This window comes from Barbus barbus (genome assembly GCF_936440315.1).
Source record: "Barbus barbus genome assembly, chromosome: 27".
Lineage (NCBI taxonomy): Eukaryota > Metazoa > Chordata > Actinopteri > Cypriniformes > Cyprinidae > Barbus > Barbus barbus.
In genome coordinates this window covers 25,285,988-25,304,719 of record NC_136755.1, presented here as the reverse complement: position 1 = coordinate 25,304,719, position 18,732 = coordinate 25,285,988, and the positions used below count along the sequence as shown (strand labels likewise).

General features: G+C 36.7%; 3 protein-coding genes across 3 annotated transcripts in view; 2 read left to right on the top strand and 1 right to left on the bottom strand.

The window, feature by feature from the left end:
- The window catches only part of LOC306847215 (WAS/WASL-interacting protein family member 2-like), a 22,878-nt gene extending 15,664 nt beyond the window's left edge, over positions 1-7,214 (top strand). Inside the window, exon 8 of the mRNA XM_079381041.1 lies at positions 6,283-7,214. Within this exon, the coding sequence (XP_079237167.1) occupies positions 6,283-6,374 (92 nt within the window). The 3' untranslated portion in view covers positions 6,375-7,214. The remainder of the gene's footprint in view (positions 1-6,282) is intronic.
- On the bottom strand, positions 19-10,689 carry LOC306847217 (uncharacterized protein). The gene is made up of 7 exons (XM_079381045.1): positions 10,554-10,689; positions 3,710-4,027; positions 3,281-3,613; positions 2,268-2,577; positions 2,064-2,152; positions 1,844-1,893; positions 19-1,672 (listed from the first exon to the last, which is right to left on the bottom strand). Exons 1-7 carry the CDS (start codon positions 10,597-10,599, stop codon positions 1,580-1,582), a joined length of 1,239 nt encoding a protein of 412 aa, XP_079237171.1. The 5' UTR covers positions 10,600-10,689; the 3' UTR covers positions 19-1,579.
- LOC306847218 (pyruvate dehydrogenase (acetyl-transferring) kinase isozyme 2, mitochondrial-like) lies at positions 10,241-18,732 on the top strand. The gene is made up of 11 exons (XM_079381046.1): positions 10,241-13,156; positions 13,817-13,958; positions 15,535-15,606; positions 15,718-15,902; positions 16,110-16,199; positions 16,286-16,363; positions 16,468-16,544; positions 16,644-16,742; positions 17,232-17,342; positions 17,429-17,542; positions 17,839-18,732. Exons 1-11 carry the CDS (start codon positions 13,039-13,041, stop codon positions 17,980-17,982), a joined length of 1,230 nt encoding a protein of 409 aa, XP_079237172.1. The 5' UTR covers positions 10,241-13,038; the 3' UTR covers positions 17,983-18,732.

Genomic DNA, 18,732 nt, shown 5'->3' with positions numbered 1-18,732 from the left:
TAATACAGGAATTCAATTCAAGTCCAACTATATTATTTAATGACTTCATGACTGTATTTGTAATTTTACAGGTAGGATCAAGTTACAATATCTCCAACAGCACATTTTTATTTTTTAAAGTGAAAAGCTAGAATTTAGTCTGAAAAATTCCTTAATTTATTAGTTCTCAAAATGTATTGGTGCTACTCTCCATTTTACTCAGGAAGCCTCATGCATTAATGCCAAGATCTTATCATTAAATAGTCCATAGTGTTTGGTCCCTTTTGTAATGTTGTTTGTTTACTGGGAATTGTTCTATGCAGTTAAAGTAATAGTAAATAAAAAATGTACTTCTATGTTTGTATTACACTTCCTTTGCTCATTATTAGTGCTTTGTTATATATTGTATTATGTTGTTCCATTCAATATAATCTTTATAATTAGCTTTGCTTGAAAGGTTTGTATATCTGCTTGATCAGGTCATATAATTACACATATTCTCACATACACCAACTAAGCATATTAGTATTGAGTTATAAGTCTACTCAGAAGGTATCCAAACAAACAGATGGATTTTCTTTAAAGAAAAAAAGTAGAAGGGAAGTGAAGACTGGAAAGGAGCAACTACAAGGACTTTCTTTGAAAACCTGTCTGTCAAAACTAGAAGTCAAGTCTGAAACTGTATTTTTAAATGAATGGGTCACAGTTTCCTCATGAAACTGGTTCGTATAGTAAGAGAACTGTTTCTTTTTTTTCTAAAAATGGTTTCATGCTTTGCTAAAGCTATCATAACACGTGAGAAAACAAGCCATTTTAGATATGGAGATTACTGCCTTGATGAAATACTATGGAGAATGAATCAGTACGACAAGTTATGTGGACTTACACAGGGCTGGTTTCTCAAAACAAATTTAATTTTATTGTTCTATTTAATTTAATAAAAATTTTCTGTCTAGTGACCAGACCTCTTTTTTTAATCAAATGAATCATTCAAATTACACCTTAAAACATTTTTGGATACTTAAGCCCCAATTAAATAAGTATAAATATCTACATTATAATACAAAATTATATAATTATAAACAAACACACTTTTCAGTCAAAACATTCAAGAATTTGTTAGGTTTCAAAGAAAGAAAGAAGATTCAGACACTTCTGCATTCAGGAATTATGTTGAGCGCTTGAATTGTCGTCGTTTTGGACATTTTGGTCATCATTATTATTTTGCAGATTCTTAAGTGTGCTGCCAGCTTTGTTAGGGAGTTGAGATGAAAGACAAGGCCTAACATATCTTTACTTATTAACCCTATAAATACCACAGGAAAGGCTGTAGGTTAATTATACAAGTGGATAGCACCATCTTCTGGCTGCCCATCTGTGACAGGGTTCCTGTTTCATGCTTCTGGAGAGTCACTTACCTGCAGAGTTTAGTTCCAACACACCTGGCTGTCATTTTTAAGTAAACCCAAATACATTGATTAGTTGATTCAGGTGCAATTAAATAGTGTTGTTGAAACTAAACTCTGCAGAAGAATGGCTCTTGACACAGAGACATGATAAAGCCTCTATTCCATCTTTGTGTTCCAGAGGTCTCAACAGGTTACGTTATTACGACAATGTTTGAGTCTGTGCTGAACTGCACAACTGAAGCATTTGTCCATTCATTGCCCAGCAGATCAACGTTGTCATTTGCCTATCAAAAAAAAAAAAAAAAAATCTACATAGTCTTCACAGCCTATTGTTGTGTTGTTTCTGTTTCTGCTAAATGAGTAATTAAATAAAATGAATATTTTTACTTCTTTTTTTTCTCAAAACATTATTGCATTTTGTTATAATAATTCTGAAATTGTAAAGATTTACTTACATGGGGGTCTGTTGTTGTTTCTGTTGCATCCTCTCTTGTGATTTCCATCGCTGAAATGGTCAGAAAAAAATGTATATCTATATTTTATATATTTATATATAAATACTAAGCAGGTGCATCGGTAACTACTGACAAGTTGCTTATTGAACAATTAAGTGTATGATATAACAACCAGCCTCATACAATAAAAATATAATAATAGTAATTATAGAGGTCTTACTATGCCATGACCATAATTTCCAGGAAATCACAGGTAACATTAATATAAGCAGTGCACCACAAACTAGTGCAATCACCCAAATAAGGTCTCTGAAACAAATAAGGAAATTGTTAGACTTACTGAAGCTGAGATATGTTATCAGTTAGTATCAAATAGATCCAAACAGATGTTAAATAGTATGTTTTTCGTATATTTTGAACGTACCTGCTTTCATAAGTGCTTTTGGGTTCAAATGTCAGATGTGGAGTTGTTGATCTGCTGGTTAGTGTTGTTCTAACAGTACTACTGCTGTGAGATGGGTCATTTTTTGAGTTCTCCGTTGTGGTTGGATAGGATGAGGACTGTGTCGTTGAATGAAACTGCTTTGAAGTCTGGTCAGTTTTTTCTGTCTGAATCGAAGTACTGTCAGGTAATTTTGATGTTGTGGGTACAAGTGTTGCTACTGAATTATGGTTGTGTACATCAAAAGAGTTCGATGAAGTGAAAGATCGTGCTGTCGTAAACGTGAAAGGTCCTGTAAATAATAATAATAAAACAGTCATATATGATGCATATTTGACACACTGCTGCTTGTTTTACTAAACTACATTTTATATCAGAGCAGGAATTTGTTGTATTGCTTTACCCAGAAACTCATTGTGAAATTCATTATTTCATTGGCATGTAATCATATTAACTTTAAAGGGGAAGTGTGTAATTTCTTGAATGTTATAATACTAAGCACTCAGGACATAAGAGCCGGCCCCAAAAATGTAAAAAAATAAAAAATTATAGGCTATAAAAAAACTTTTCTTTCTTTTTTGGTTACCCCTACATAGCAACACTGGCTCAACCAATGGCATGAGTTTGGGGCGGGGCTATCCGTTTAGCCGTCCAATGACTGACGAGGGAGTTTTCGACAGACCTGTTTGAAATGTGATTTAGATCATTTTTGCAATTCTGTTGAAGTGCAGTCGCAGAAATGACAGAATTTTACCAATTCTGTGGGTAAAAGGTCCACTGTTCAATGCCAATAATCTCACAAATTCTCACAATTGAGAGTTATAAAGTGAGACTTGTATGATATAAAGGCGCATTTGCGTGCTGTAAAGTCAGAATTGCGAAATATGTATCACTAGACAAATTTTTTTTAATTCTAATTATGCAATGTCACGTCTGGTGAGGATGTAGTGTTAATCCAATGTTTGTGTTAATTATATGTGAGATGTGATCATTACTTGTGTTGGCATCTGTAATGAGTTGTCTTGAATCAACATTGATATGAATGGGAACCTGCACTTCCCCAGCCATACACCAATACCAGCCTGCATCTGTCTTCTTCAGTCCTGTCAGTGTCACTGTATAAACGCCATCATTTGTATCATTTATCTGTAGAGCTGCACCAAGGGATGGCTCTATATCCTGAGCTGTTTGACAGGAGTGCAGATCTCCACTTCTGCACCATTTTCTCTCAGTAACATTGAACTTGTCACTGTAGAGACACTGTACAGTAACATTGCCGCCCTCTTCACCTAACACCATGTTGCTGGCCGCTGACAGATCTGGAGTACCTGACAATAACAACAAAATCAATCAGTGAGTTAACTGATAAGCTCATTTCATATGTCTTGTAGTGGTACTCAAGTAGCTATATCAAAATTATTTACCCTCAGTGACGGTAAGTTCTAAAGATGTTCTGGCAAAGGAACCTCGTATTTTGACTGCACACCAGTAGCGGTTTGAATCACTGATTCGCAGGTTTGTCATCGTCATGGTTGTTACCAGTTCATCTGGGCTGTTGTAAAAGCTGATGCCTGTTCGCTTCTCTTGGTTGGTAGGTTGTAGTTTCAAGCAGGTAAGCCAGTTCTTGCCTTTGTACCAGAACTTTGGTAAGTCCTTGTGCAGCTGATGGTAGTGACAGGGAATGGTGACAGATTTTCCTCTTTGAGCTGTTATCTTGGTTACCGTCCATAGAGAGTTGGTTCCTGTGAATCACCAAATTAAAATATTCTCTAGAAAGATTTTCTTTGGAAATCTCACCCAGAATTTTTTACAGAAATAAATATCAACAATATGAAATGATATAAGGGTGAGTAAATTATGATTTTTGGGTGAATTGTTCAAGTACCTTATATAGCCTACAGCCAGGTCACCAAATCTGACTAGGCAGTATTGGAGGTTACCAAACTCATTTGCCCTCTCTATTTCACACACAATGGCTTTAATGTTAGCCAAATCCACACTGTTGATGTCTAGTCTTCTCCGTTTAGAAAATAAAAGCATTTTGGTTCGACGTAAACAACTGCAGAGCAGGGTCGCCAAATATGACAAGGCAGCACAAGACTATTGAAATCTGTTACCCACTTCTACTTCACAAAGAATCGCTTTAATGTTACCCAAATTCACTCTGGTGATATCTAAACTTATTTTATATCCCAAAAAGCATTTCAGTCTGACATGAACAATGCCCTGCCGTCATGCCGGCTTTTTGCGGGCACACTGAACTAGGGCCAGCCCACACCTAAAACAGGCCCAGTGTGGGCTTGCCCCGGCGAGGCCCACAGATTTGGGCTCACCACAGGCTCTCTGTGAGCAGCCCACACTATGCCCACATTAATCCAATGATGGCCCAGTGTGGGCCAGCCCGTTTGGGCCCAAAGCAACTTTTGTACCTTTGGGCCCATGCAGGTTTGGTGTAGGCAGCCCTGTAATGCAACTAGGAGAATACTAACATTGATTGGCCATTCTTTGGCCAATCAATTGAACTGGAATGGCTCAAACCAAAAGAGACCTTTCCAGAACCTGTAGTTTCATATAGGCCAGGGGTCCTCAAATCTGGCTCACGAGATTCACATTCCTGCAGAGTTTAGTTCTAACCTTAATCAAACAAACCTGAGCATGCTAATCAGTGTCTTCAGGATCATTAGAAAATCACAGTTGGGTAAGTTTGATCAAGTTGTAGCTAAACTCTGCTGGAAAGTGGGTCTCACGAGCCATATTTGAGGTGTTACAGACATGAGCCTGTTAACAAGAATTTTATGGGCAGTTCTCTTCCTTACCACTAGGGATGCTAGAGTGTTTTAGGTTTCCTCAAGTAAAGCCATGTGGGTAGAGGGAATTAGCAATAACAAGCAGCAGTAGCCACCCACATGAAAAAATACTATAAATTACTAAATTTATTTAAATTATAGTATACTGTAGTATATTATAGTATTTACAGCACTTTGTTAACTTATACTACAGCATACTGTAGTACTGACAATAGTAAGTTTATAAACTGTAGTAAATTGTAGTACACTGCAGTATATTATAGTATTTCGTCAAAAATACTATAATACACAGTTTGTTAATTTATACTACAGCATACTCTAGTATTAACTATAGTGAGTTTGTAACTGTAGTACAATTTAAGTTTTTACTATAGTAAGCTGTAGTAATACTGAACTATACTGTAGTATTTCTACATTTTATTAATTTATATTATATCATAATGTAGTATTAACTACAGAAATAATCAATGAGTTGCTATAGGATAATATGAAAATACAGTGTGTTCTGGTGCTAAGTAGAAAGAAAACACTAGCACTAGCACACAAGGGTTGCCTTCTCCAGACTGCAAGTTTCTTGGTTTCTTGTGTACCTTTAGCTGCATATTTTGGGTTATTATCTTGTTGGAGGCATACGGTATGCACATGAGACATTTGTGTTTAATTTCAACACTCTTTTGGAGGAATTAAGCATTTTTTTATTAACTGTAAGAGTACCAAAGTCGTGGTACTGTGGGGAAGTCGTGGCCTAATGGTTAGAGAGTCGGACTCGTAATCCAAAGGTTGTGGGTTCGAGTCTCGGGCCGGCAGGAATTGTAGGTGGGGGGAGTGAATGTCCAGCTCTCTCTCCACCCTCAATACCACGACTGAGGTGCCCTTGAGCAAGGCACCGAACCCCCAACTGCTCCCCGGGCGCCGCAGCATAAATGGCTGCCCACTGCTCCGGGTGTGTGTTCACGGTGTGTGTGTGTTCACTGCTGTGTGTGTTCACTGCTGTGTGTGTGCACGATGGATGGGTTAAATGCAGAGCACGAATTCCGAGTATGGGTCACCATACTTGGCAGTATGTCACTTCACTTCACTTCACTTCACCAACAAATTTGTCCACATCTGTTTGTATCTGTGTTAAGTCACCCAAAGTTCAGACTGGACTGGACTTGTGTGTTTGTCAGTAATCTTTGCCTTTCTTTCAGATAGTGCTACCAGTAATTGTGCAGAGGCTGGAGAGTCTTCTGCAGTAAGGACTGCCTGTGCTAGGCCCTCCTCCAGCCAAGTCAACTCCTGATGCTTGTCTGCATCAATAGAGACATGGGCCTGAAAACATTCAGTGACTGGGGTTCAGTCATCAAAAGACACTCCAGTTAAGCCGTGCATCCCAAGAAAGACTTAGGATAAATCAAGTAAGACTCATTAACAATTGTAATTAAGACACAAAAAAAGTGCATTTACCAGTAATAAATTAATGTGTGTGTGTTTGTGTGTGTTTTCTGGGGGTGCCAAGGCCAGACTCCCATTTCTGCTTGACAGCAATGTAGGGCAAAAGTTAAACAATGCAGCCAAGGAAAAAAAACAAATTACTTCTTAAGATGTTGTTTGGTGGTGTTTATTTTAAGGAATTTGCATGCGTTGTATTAGTATATGTTGTAGTATCCTATACTGGAGTGTTAAAAAATTACTACAGTAATGGCTAAAGTAAATTGTCAATATTACTATAGTAGGATTACCACAGCAAATTACCATTCATAAATTAGTACAATTTACTGTAGTACCTTTACTATAGTATGGTTCAAAAACACTGTAGTATTTACCAGAGAAATTTTACAACATTTTCTATAGTAAATTTACTATAGTATTTTTTCATGTGGCCAGCATGGCTCACCTGCTAAGCATATTGTGCTGTGTCCTGGTTGGGAGATGTGTAATTTCAAGCCCAGTCTAAAGTAAGGAGTTGATGTTTTTTGCAGAGATGTTACCTGTTTGTATGGCCTTTACATTTCTTAATTTGCTAACTTTTATTCATTTATTTTTTTGTACTTTTGTGTATTTACATTTTTGGCAGTATGTAGCGGTATTAAATTGAATTGAATGTTTTCTATTTTGTATTTAATAAATTGATTTGAAATCCCTTTGACTACTGTACATTTTTGACAATACAGACATTAGTTATGTGGTGACTGCATCCATTTCAGATGTATAATAACTGTTTTCCCCAAAGACTTAAGTTATAGTAGCTGTAAAGTATTGATAGAAAAACAGATGTATTGTTGTAGATCAGGGGTGCCTAGCCTGAACTCTGCAGGAAGGTAGATCTCCAGGACCAGAGTTGGGCACCCCTGTTGTAGATTAATAGTGCGGGCCCTGTGTGGGCCTAGTGTGGGTTTCCTGGGGGCTAAGTGAGGGCTGCTCGTGCAGGGCCAGCGCTAAGGGGCCAACCTTTTGCCAATGAGCAAATTCTTAGGGGCCCTGCGCTGGCAGCCCGCTGGGGGCACTTAGGCTAGCCCTAAGTGGCCTGTTTGCAGGGACTGCACACATACAGTGGGGTCACCAAATCTGGCAAGGCCACAAAAGACACTATCGAAATTTGCTACTGTCTTTTTCACAATTTAATATTACCTAAATTCACCCAAACTTATTTATTTTATATCCTAGAAAGTATATTTCTCTGATGAGAACAGCTGCAGATACAAGGCAGCATTATGTCACCGTTTGTTACAACCATTTATTTCACACACACAAATTCTACAGCGACCTCTAGACCACTATGGAAGCCTGTTTCCGCCAATGAATAAAAAATAAAACAAGGTAATTTGCGACTTTTTATCTCACAATTCTGAGATATAAACTCGCAATTCTGACTTTTTTTCTCAGAATTCGGACTTTATTCGGACTATATTCGGCGGTAATGGTACTATCCAACCGTGAGCGCAAAACACAGAAATAAAGAATAATGAGTCATTTTTATGTTTGTTTAAAAATCATATTCGGACGCAACATTCATCTAGTTCAATATATAGTTCATCTATAGTAAACACGGAGAGTGGTTTAATGGTGCAAGAAAGTCCGAGTTGTGAGAAAAAAACTCAGAATTGCGAGAAAAAAAAATTCAGAATTGCGAGAAAAAAAAAGTCAGAATTGCGAGTTTATATCTCAGAATTGCGAGTTTATATCTCAGAATTGCGAGTTTATATCTCAGAATTGCGAGTTTATATCTCAGAATTGCGAGAAAAAAGTCAGAATTGCGAGAAAAAAAGTCAGAATTGCGAGTTTATATCTCAGAATTGCGAGAAAAAAAGTCAGAATTGCGAGTTTATATCTCCGAATTGCGAAAAGTCAGAATTGCGAGTTTATATCTCAGAATTGCGAGTTTATATCTCAGAATTATGAAAAAAAGTAAGAATTGCGAGAAAAAAGTCAGAATTGCGAGTTTATATCTCAGAATTGCGAGTTTATATCTCCGAATTGCGAGAAAAAAGTCAGAATTGCGAGTTTATATCTCAGAATTGCGAGTTTATATCTCCGAATTGCGAGAAGTCAGAATTGCGAGTTTATATCTCAGAATTGCGAGTTTATATCTCAGAATTATGAAAAAAAGTAAGAATAGCGAGAAAAAAGTCAGAATTGCGAGTTTATATCTCCGAATTGCGAGAAGTCAGAATTGCGAGTTTATATCTCAGAATTGCGAGTTTATACCTCAGAATTGCGAGTTTATATCTCAGAATTGCGAGAAGTCAGAATTGCGAGTTTATATCTCAGAATTGCGAGTTTATATCTCAGAATTGCGAGTTTATATCTCAGAATTGCGAGAAGTCAGAATTGCGAGTTTATATCTCAGAATTGCGAGTTTATATCTCCGAATTCTGAGAAAAAAAGTCAGAATTGCGAGTTTATATCTCAGAATTGCGAGAAGTCAGAATTGCTAGTTTATATCTCAGAATTGCGAGAAAAAAAGTCCGAATTGTGAGATAAAAAGTCGCAATTACCTTGTTTTATTTTTTTATTCATTGGCGGAAACGGGCTTCCATAAGACCACTGATTTCGACACAACACGTTTTTTATAGCCTGTTCTTTAGGGTGCTTTCACATCTGTAGTTCGGTTCATTTGGTCCAGACCAAAGGCAAACAATTATACATTGTAGCTATTTTTAGCCGTTTTAGTTCCTTTTCACACCACACTGTTTGCTCCGGTCCGAACCAGCTGAAACGAACCAAAATGCAGTCACGTGACAACATCCGCTTCACTTGTTGGCTAGATGTGTCTTTGAACGCATTCCCTAAACTGCTTTTCGATTGATCAGGAAGAGCATGCCGGAAAATTCCAACGGTGCTCCCGGAAGTAAACAAAGACAGGAGTAAAATGCAACAGACAGCACACTGCTATTTTGAGGCTCCGCACCTCCTCACAACCCCAAGTTTGTCCGCGACCTGCCATGTTAAACTGCAAACTGTCAACAAACACTTCCTCATCCTATAATGCACAGCGCAGCTGACTACGGCAGCTGGTTTAGTCCAAAAATGCGCAGTTCTTTTTGCGGTTGGGTCTGTTTAAGGTCGGATCGCTTTCTCACCACAAACGAACCGCTCCTCTTCAAGGAGGTCTCGGTACGCTTGTTTGGTCCGCTTTTGGTGCGCACCCGAGTGCTATTGCTGCTTTCTCAAAGCACCCTAAAGTAGCCTAGCTACCTATCCGGCCAGTAGGTGGGATTGTCGGTTGACTGATTTCGACAAACTTTCATTAATTCAAAGCGCTGATGAGGTAATAAACTGATGAGTCTAACTGCTTTACAGTTAAATGTAAACAACCCAGCGACCTATGTTTTTTTCTTCTTCTGTGTACCATTAATGAGAAGAAATCTGCTTTGTATTCGACATGCGCAGTGTTTTTATTAGTTTGCTTTCAAAAGAACAATTGCAGATAGGCCTAATACACAAACATAGCCTACTATGCCATGGACTATTAGCCTGCTTACAAGAGAATTCACAAGTCAGTGTTTCATAATGTCAGATTACACACCGAAAAAAGAGCATATTTGGTGAGGACACGTTTCAAATTCCGCTCTGTTGTAATATCAGACGAGCAGAATTACGCAAAAATCACATTGACGTCAGTGAATTGATGAATGCCGAAATTATTATTTTTATTTTTTTACTACTAAAGAAGAAATATCCAGGCTACTACCAAATCCTTTTGTTAAATATGTTTTCTTTGGGTAGGCTATGTTGTACATTTATGATGTTATTCTAACTATTCATCTATGCTTTTATACAGCTTATTCTTTTAAAATGTTTATTAAAAGCGAATGTTCACCAGTTAGCCTATTGTAATAGCCTATTAAATGTATTTTCAAAAACATATGTTTGACAAAGCAGTAGCCTATAATATGAAAGAACCCTACCTTAGAATAATGTAATGAACCAACACAGGTTTAGTACACAAAATTCAATTATTTTCTCTAAAAGGACTTACCTAGGACTCCTAAAAGCAGCACTGTGGTTCTTAGCAGAAATGCCATGCGTCTAATCAAATAAGTGATTATTGCTGAGGATCAAAAATGCTAAAACTTCTTCACATGTATCCCTGACTTTGTATCCCAAACCAGGCTTACTTTTATTTACCACGGTGGATTTCAACATTTCCTGCATATTATTCTTTCCTGTCATCCTTCCCCTTTAGAACTTAGCTGTTTGGCCTCAGATTGTTCTGAACATTTACCTCAATAATAAGGTTTAAAAAAAAAAAAAACGATGTCATTTAATCATAAAAAATAGTTTTAACGTTAAATTATGTGATGTTTGGTATAAAATAAATATGCTTCCTTTCTAAAACCCAGCAATATTTCACGAATATGAATTTAACAAAATGTAAATGTAGATTTGTATTAGTTTTATAAGTTAGAGCTCAAGCTTTCAACGTCTGCTCCTGAAATCCGTGACTACATGACGCTGTTGACAAGGTTTGTGCCTAAACTATGCCATTTATAAATTTCCACCGGGCATGAATGGTTTTACACGCTCCATTTGAAATGCAAAAAATACAAATAAAAAATAAATGAATATTGTCCTTGGTTAAAACACCTCCTTGATTTCATTATAGTGTTAAATTCAATATGGCATCTAACCTGATTAAGTGTAGGCCTACTAAAATAAAATCCTTTAGCCTACAGCTCTCTTACATTTCATTTTGTTGAGAGAGGTTGATCCTTTTAAAGGTCTCTGTTTAGGTTGGGTGTTTGAATGGGCCTAATTTCTTTTTTCTTACATTCGAAGTAAGAAATGCAGACACAATTTAATTAAAAATTAGCCTCAGGGCTTGAAAGAAAACACCTATATTTATGTGAACTAGAGTTGAAATTTGACTCATCTTAAAAGAGTGATGTGACGATTGTGCAAACAGTCCAGTTTTCCAGTTCATACAGACTCATATGGCCAGTTTAAACTCGCTGGTCTCTTGTTTGTGCAAACTGGGAGCTTAGAAACAGACAGACTGACTGACAAAAGGATTGACACAGTTCCAACCGCCAATTCAAGCTTTTTCAACAGGACACCTTTCCTCAGCTCAGAGCTAAAGTTTTGTTTTTATCACTTCTTTTTTAATTTGTTTGTCTATGTTCCTCCTCCAGGGAGCAGTCATGAGACGTTCAATGCATGTTCAATGCATGTATTATGCAATCTCAGTTTTCTCAGTAATGTTTACTGTACTCTTTAACGTCTCAAATATCACTTCAGTCTATACAGTGATTGACTTCTATGAATTAAAGTGTTTTTCCTTTATCCAATAACTAATAGGCCTACCTAGACCTGTTTTTATATAGCCTATTATTTTTCTTTAAAGCGCTTTGATTTAGGCTACACCTGTAATCTTTGTGATTAATGATTAAATATTTATTCTTTATTATAAGTAAAAGCTGACCAAGCTATAGCTCCTATAATACGTATATATAAAAATGTGGCCCTAAAAATTATTTGGACAATTACATCACACTTATTTTAAATGAGATGCGTGATAGAATTGAACAAGAATCTCACCGAGTAACATTTATTTTGAAGAAAGTTAGCAAAAACATACATTTGTAAGCAAAACATTTCGCAATAAGTTTGTTAGAATCAAAATGATTATAAAAAAATACTGTTGTGAATCGTGATAACATTCAAATAAGTGTCCAAAAGTGTTTAAAAGCTATATTGGGCCTTATTGTATGTAATAAACATGCTTATTCATTCGTAAAAAATAATTAAATAAATACATAAATTATATATCAGTTTCACTTTTTTTAAATTAGATTATTTATAACTGCTCTAAAACAAGGACACTGCTATCGTTTACCTTTGACATTCATTTGATGCCTTTTTCATTCACATGCATCTGAAGTCACTTCATCATGGGATGTCAAATTCTTAAGCTCTGCAATAACGACCTACTCTAATAATTTGACCTATTACCTTATTATTGAATATTGCACATTTCTAAGATGCATCACTGCATTTTATAATTTTGAAATAGTGAACTTGCCATGCTTTTTGCCAGCAATTTATTTAATTTTACGTGTTTATTGCCACTCACTGCTTCATGACACATCCCTGTACTCGGGTCCAACTGGGTGATGGGTAACACCTGACCTCACAATGTCCAGCTGTATCATCTTTCTATGGGGCATTTTGTTGTGATGCTATCGCATGATTTTCCATGTTGTAGTACAAACATCACGTAGATGCAAGCTTGTTGATCGCTATCCTGAGAGTTGACGTACTGGCACAAGTGTCCCTGTTTCCTCTCTCTGATTGGTCAGCATCGATATCGACGTAATGCCGTGGGCGTGTCATTGTGCAAGAACTCAAACTTTAAAGAGTTGTCAACAACAGGGGTCTCAAGACAAGACAGCCCCCGACTGAATACTGCACGCGAGGATATACTGAAAATCTCTGACAACATACAACGTTTTTGATCTTCCAAGATGAAGTTTGTAAGATATATAATGAGGAATGCCGCTTTGCTAAATGCACCAAAGCATATTGACTACTACGCGAAATTTTCTCCATCGCCTTTGTCAATGAAGCAGTTTCTGGATTTCGGTAAGTTAAATAAAAAAAATTCAATTCAAGTTTATTTGTATAGCGCTTTTTACGATGCAAATCGTTGCAAAGCAGCTCTACAGGAAATTAAGTTTCCACAATATTTTTATATATTGCAGAACCTTAATATATTTAACTTATGGCAAAATTTGGTAATTCTGTATTATGTAAAAATTATAGGCAAAATATTTTTGCATGCAATATTGTTTGGTGCACACTGAGCATTAATGCGTGTGTATTGCACCATAACATACAATATTCTTTTTGTTATAAAATAATTTAGATTGGTTTCTTATTGAAGATATTTAAAAACTAGAGTGCTTGACGCTCGAGACCGTTCGCGTTGCCTGGATGGGGTTGCCATAGTAACAGTTCGCTGCTCGAGCGTTTTTAGTAAGGACTGAGATTATTTGTAACTTTAGCCTGCTATATTTAAGCACAAAAAGTGCACCGTTTTATTTTTTATATATCTTTTTTAAAAGTCTTTAAGGTTAGCTCATAACAGTGCACGAATCGAAACTCAGCAGAAATTTGTAAGAAACTTAAGCCATTCAGTAAAATGCTGTTTTCTCAAGTTTCTTAATATCTGAGTTTATTTAACTGTATTGCAGAAAAGTGGGCATTTAGCTGAGATTTCAGACTGTCACTATGTCTTTTCAGGATCCACAAATGCGTGCGAGAAAACATCTTTCGCTTTCCTCAGACAAGAGCTCCCAGTCAGACTAAGCAGCAGTCTGAAGGAGATCAACCTTTTACCAGACCAGCTGATAATGACCCAATCCGTTCAGCTAGTCCACAGCTGGTAAGTCCATGCCCTGGCATATCAGACACACACACACACACACACACACACAAAAGGTATTAACTAACTTTTGAAAAGTCCCATCTGTCTTGTAGTTTGAGTTAACAGAATATACATCTTGTAGCCTAATGCATTGCTGAACATACTCACCATCATTAAAATGGTTTATTTTACACGTGTGCATTATGTAATGTGTCTCAGCCTGATGTTTTCCAAGTAGAAGCCACTACTACTGTACATTACACACTCAGCAGTTTAAAGTTCAGAATCAAGCCTCATCCGGTTTCCATCAGGATACAACTTGTAGCATAATCTTAGGAATCATCTTCGAAAACGTGCTTATAAATACTTGCTTACGAGCCTATGCAATGCAGTTTGGTGTTGAAATGCCGTTGCAGACCCTCACTTGTTTACTAGACTGTGGGAACGTTTATCTACCGGATACTGTGGTTCACTTCAGAAAGTGAAATATGAGAAGACTTGGCGCGCAGACTTGTTTTCGAGAACTGACTTGGAACAGTATGTTCTGGTGAGCTCGAGAACAGCAAGGAAGGAGAAACCCAGGGAAAGAAGCAGTTAACATTTAAAAAACAAATGAGGAAATCTATAGTAAATATTAATAGCTAATATATCTAAAATAATTATAGGATAAAATATTTATATATATATCATTAAATATTTTAAATTAGATTTTTAATTATTATATTTTGTTTTCATTTTAATTTGAGTAATTTATGTGCTTTTGTAAGACTTTATCCCCTGGTTTCACAGACAAGGTTTAAGACTAAAGTGCGAGTCTGAGCTGTTTTAACTGAAATAAACTTGCACTGACTGATCATAAAATATATCAGTGCCTTTGTTTTGTCTTGAGATGCACACCAGTAATGTTTTTTTCTAAGACATGTTAATAAAAATTACTGAAATTTCCTAATCCTGGTTTAGTCTAAGCCCTGTCTGTGAAACCGGGCCTAAAAGTTTAAATATTTAATCTAATGTTTATATTTTTTATTTTATTTAAACTTTAATACTGAAAACAATTTTTAATAGTTTTAAATTTACTTTAGTTTATTTCAATTTCAGTTTATTTTCTAATCATTTTAGTACTTAAACGTATTTAAATTCCTTGCCAAGGCAACATTTAAATTTAAATTAAGTTTAAAATTTGAATCTAATATTTATATTTTTTCATTTAATTTTATTTCAGCTTTATTTTAACATGGAAAACAAATAGTTTGAGATAATTTAATCAGTTTTATTTTTATTTCAGATATAGTTTTAGTAATTTTAGTATTTAAATGTATTTAAGTTCTTTGCCAAGGAATTTGTTTTCTTAATTTTTTGCATTTTTAAAAATTGCATTTTTAAATTTTATATTTCAACCCCCCCTAACCACACTGATAAATCCTTAAAAATGGCAAATCTTTCCTGCAAGCGTGAAAACATAATATAGGTAGAGGGTGTTATTGGAGATGAAAAAGTGTGCAGTGGCATTAATAAAAATAAATAAAAAAATAAACATGAATGTATAGTAGTGTACAATCTTTCATTCCCTTTGTCTTCTCTCTTACTTTCTCAGGTTTGTCCAAAGTCTGATGGACATCCTAGAATTCCAAGGCAAGAGTCCCAATGACCCTAAAGTTCTTGCTGAGTAGGTTCTTCAATCTACATACTTCATCTATCTCAGAATATGAAAGAAATATTATTTAAAAAGTACAAAACAGCAGGATTCATTGTGTTGTTTTGCTGTTTGTCTCCAAAGATTTGTGGACACTCTGGTGACCATCAGGAACAGGCACAATGATGTGGTACCCACCATGGCCCAGGGTGTCATCGAGTATAGAGATGCATTTGGGGCCGATCCTGTGACATGTCAGAATATTCAATACTTTCTGGATCGCTTTTACATGAACCGCATCTCCATTCGCATGCTCATCAACCAGCACAGTAAGTTAATCTTGTCCTAAATCTTTGAGCTAGTCCTAATACCTGGACTTGGCATCAATAGTCGCTTTCTCAGCACCTACAGGTCATTAGATCTTGAATAATCCGGCCTGCTCTTCTGAGTTAATTATTTACTGGATATGAGAGAATGATTAGCTTGCAGTACACCTCTAACCCTCTGTTCCCTTTTATTTCCTGCTCTATCTTTAGCTCTGATCTTTGATGGCTCTACAAATCCAGGACATCCCAGCAGCATCGGGTGCATTGACTCCTGCTGTGACGTCACAAATGTAATCAGAGGTGAGTGCTCAAATGCACTGTTATTGAGCACATATTACCTTAGCGACAAGTGCAAATTCATTACTATATCATGTGTTCTGCTTTAGATGCATACGAGTGTGCTAAAATGCTCTGTGAGCAGTATTACCTCGGATCCCCAGAGCTGGAGCTTAGAGAGATAAACGGTGAGGAATCAGATACGTTCTTCATATGGTTTTGTGCGGCATAAAATCATTTAATTTTTGTCCCAAACTGCATTATATTTTATAATATTTGTTCTCTGTTGCAGCAAAGAACAAGTCACAGCCAATCGAGATATCCTATGTTCCTTCTCACCTCTACCACATGGTTTTTGAGCTCTTCAAGGTAGGCATGGTGCTTTATTTCTGCATAATGCAGACGCATATGGAATGATAATCAGATTTAGATTATAAATAAGTCATTGTTACATCTCTTCCACTCTAGAATGCAATGCGGGCTACTCTTGAGAATCATGAAACAAGCAACATGTTGCCACCAATTAAAGTTATGGTTGCTCTAGGTGGAGAGGACCTGTCAATCAAGGTAAATGAGAATCCCAATATGATGATTTTAGAGAACTTTGGCAGCGAGAATATCTTTAACCTATAAAACTCTTAATTAGAAAATGAGGTCACACCACCGCCTTGATTAAATCATTCTTCGTTCCTTCCTCACACTGTTGCATCGCCCTAGATTCAGCGATAACTGATAACGTTATATAAACTGTCCTAAAGATTAATATTCTAACCACCCTTGATCGAGATCATTTGTTGCCATAAACGGAAACCAGCTCTGACTTGTATTAACGATACTGTTTACCTTTGACCTGCTGGTGGCTAAAGCATGAAACAAAGCAGTCATTGAACCGCAATGCCAGTAACAGTGTTTATAAGATTATATTTATCTTCTTACAAATACACAACAGTCAATCCCTCAAACTTAGTCATGTAACCCACACATATTTATCATCTGATGTAACGCAGCTCACAAAACACATCATTGTTCTCTAAACATTCATGTTTCATGTTCCAGATCTGTGACATGGGCGGTGGCGTTCCTTTCAGGAAGATTGATAGACTTTTTAGCTACATGTATTCAACAGCGCCCAGACCTACTATTGGTGACCATCAGCGGACCCCAATGGTAAGAGCATAGGACACTACATAATAGCATGTGCGCGTGTTTTTTCATTTAAATCTTAAAGTCAAACCTGCCTGTTGTTCCCTCAGGCTGGCTTTGGTTACGGCCTTCCCATCTCCCGCCTGTACGCACGCTACTTCCAAGGCGATCTCCAGCTTTATCCAATGGAGGGCTATGGTACAGATGCTGTAATTCAGCTGAAGGTAAAGAGATTCTCAAAAGGGTTAGCTTGCATAAAAAATAATCCTCATGTTGTTCCAAACCTATATGAGATTTTTGCTCAGTTATCATTAAATTGGCTGCATCATTAAATTTTTTTTCCTCAAAAGAAAGTAAGTCATATGGGTTTGGAACAATGAGTAAACCACGACTTTGCACTTTTAGTTGAAATATTAAACAAACAGCAAGACGGCAAATCATAATGAGAGTTATCTGTTGAGGTGGTTGACATTACTCATCTGTCAGTCTTCAAATCATTAATCCAGTCTTCTTCCCACAGGCCCTGTCAACAGATTCAGTAGAGAAGCTTCCAGTGTTCAATCAAACCGCCTTGCGCCATTACAAATTCAACCAGGAAGCTGATGACTGGTGCGTCCCGAGCAAAGAGCCGCTGAACTTAGCGGCATACAAGGCTGCAAAGTGAAACACCGGAGCTGGTTGCCTTAAAGTTACGACAAATGCCTTCAAGAGATTGCCAAGATAGGCTGGCATTTTGAATGCTCGCATCCGGGGACCAGTGACAGCATCTCCCAATGCTCTTTGAGTACTGTTGTCTGGGAACACTTAGACTGCATGTGGCCAGATGCCAAACAGTAGTGCTGCTGAAGTTGGTGTTTTTCAGCAAAAGCTCAGGGATGAAGAGTCCTGTGCGAGTGTTAAGGCCTGGGGGGGCGAGAGGTGATTAGATGCACGTGAACCTTATTGAAGCAGAGTTAAATCTAAAAACAGATGGAGAGAAGTGTATGTATTGCAAAGAAATAAATACTGAAGGCAGAAGAAATTTAGCTTGGATGAGAAGTGAGACATATCGGAAGTCAGAAAATATGTATGAATTGTGAGATGTCAAAATAAGGAAGATGGCCAAAGGTGTATTTTACCTCTGTCAAGAGGCTGGACAGTTTGAAATCATACTTGATGTGTGATCAACACTTACTATTTAAGAATGACCACAAGATGTGTATACTCAATGTTGTGTTCACAATATTTATCACTATTAAAAGGACCTTTGTAGTTTGAGTTTTTCATATAAAATAAATCTGATATTTTATCATCAATACGCATAAGCTGTTGTTATTGTAAACAGAGTATTCCAGTGAAATAACGTACATGTAATTATGTAACTGAAAACATGATGTAACCTACCTGTGAATGTGCACAAAAACAGTTTATGTTG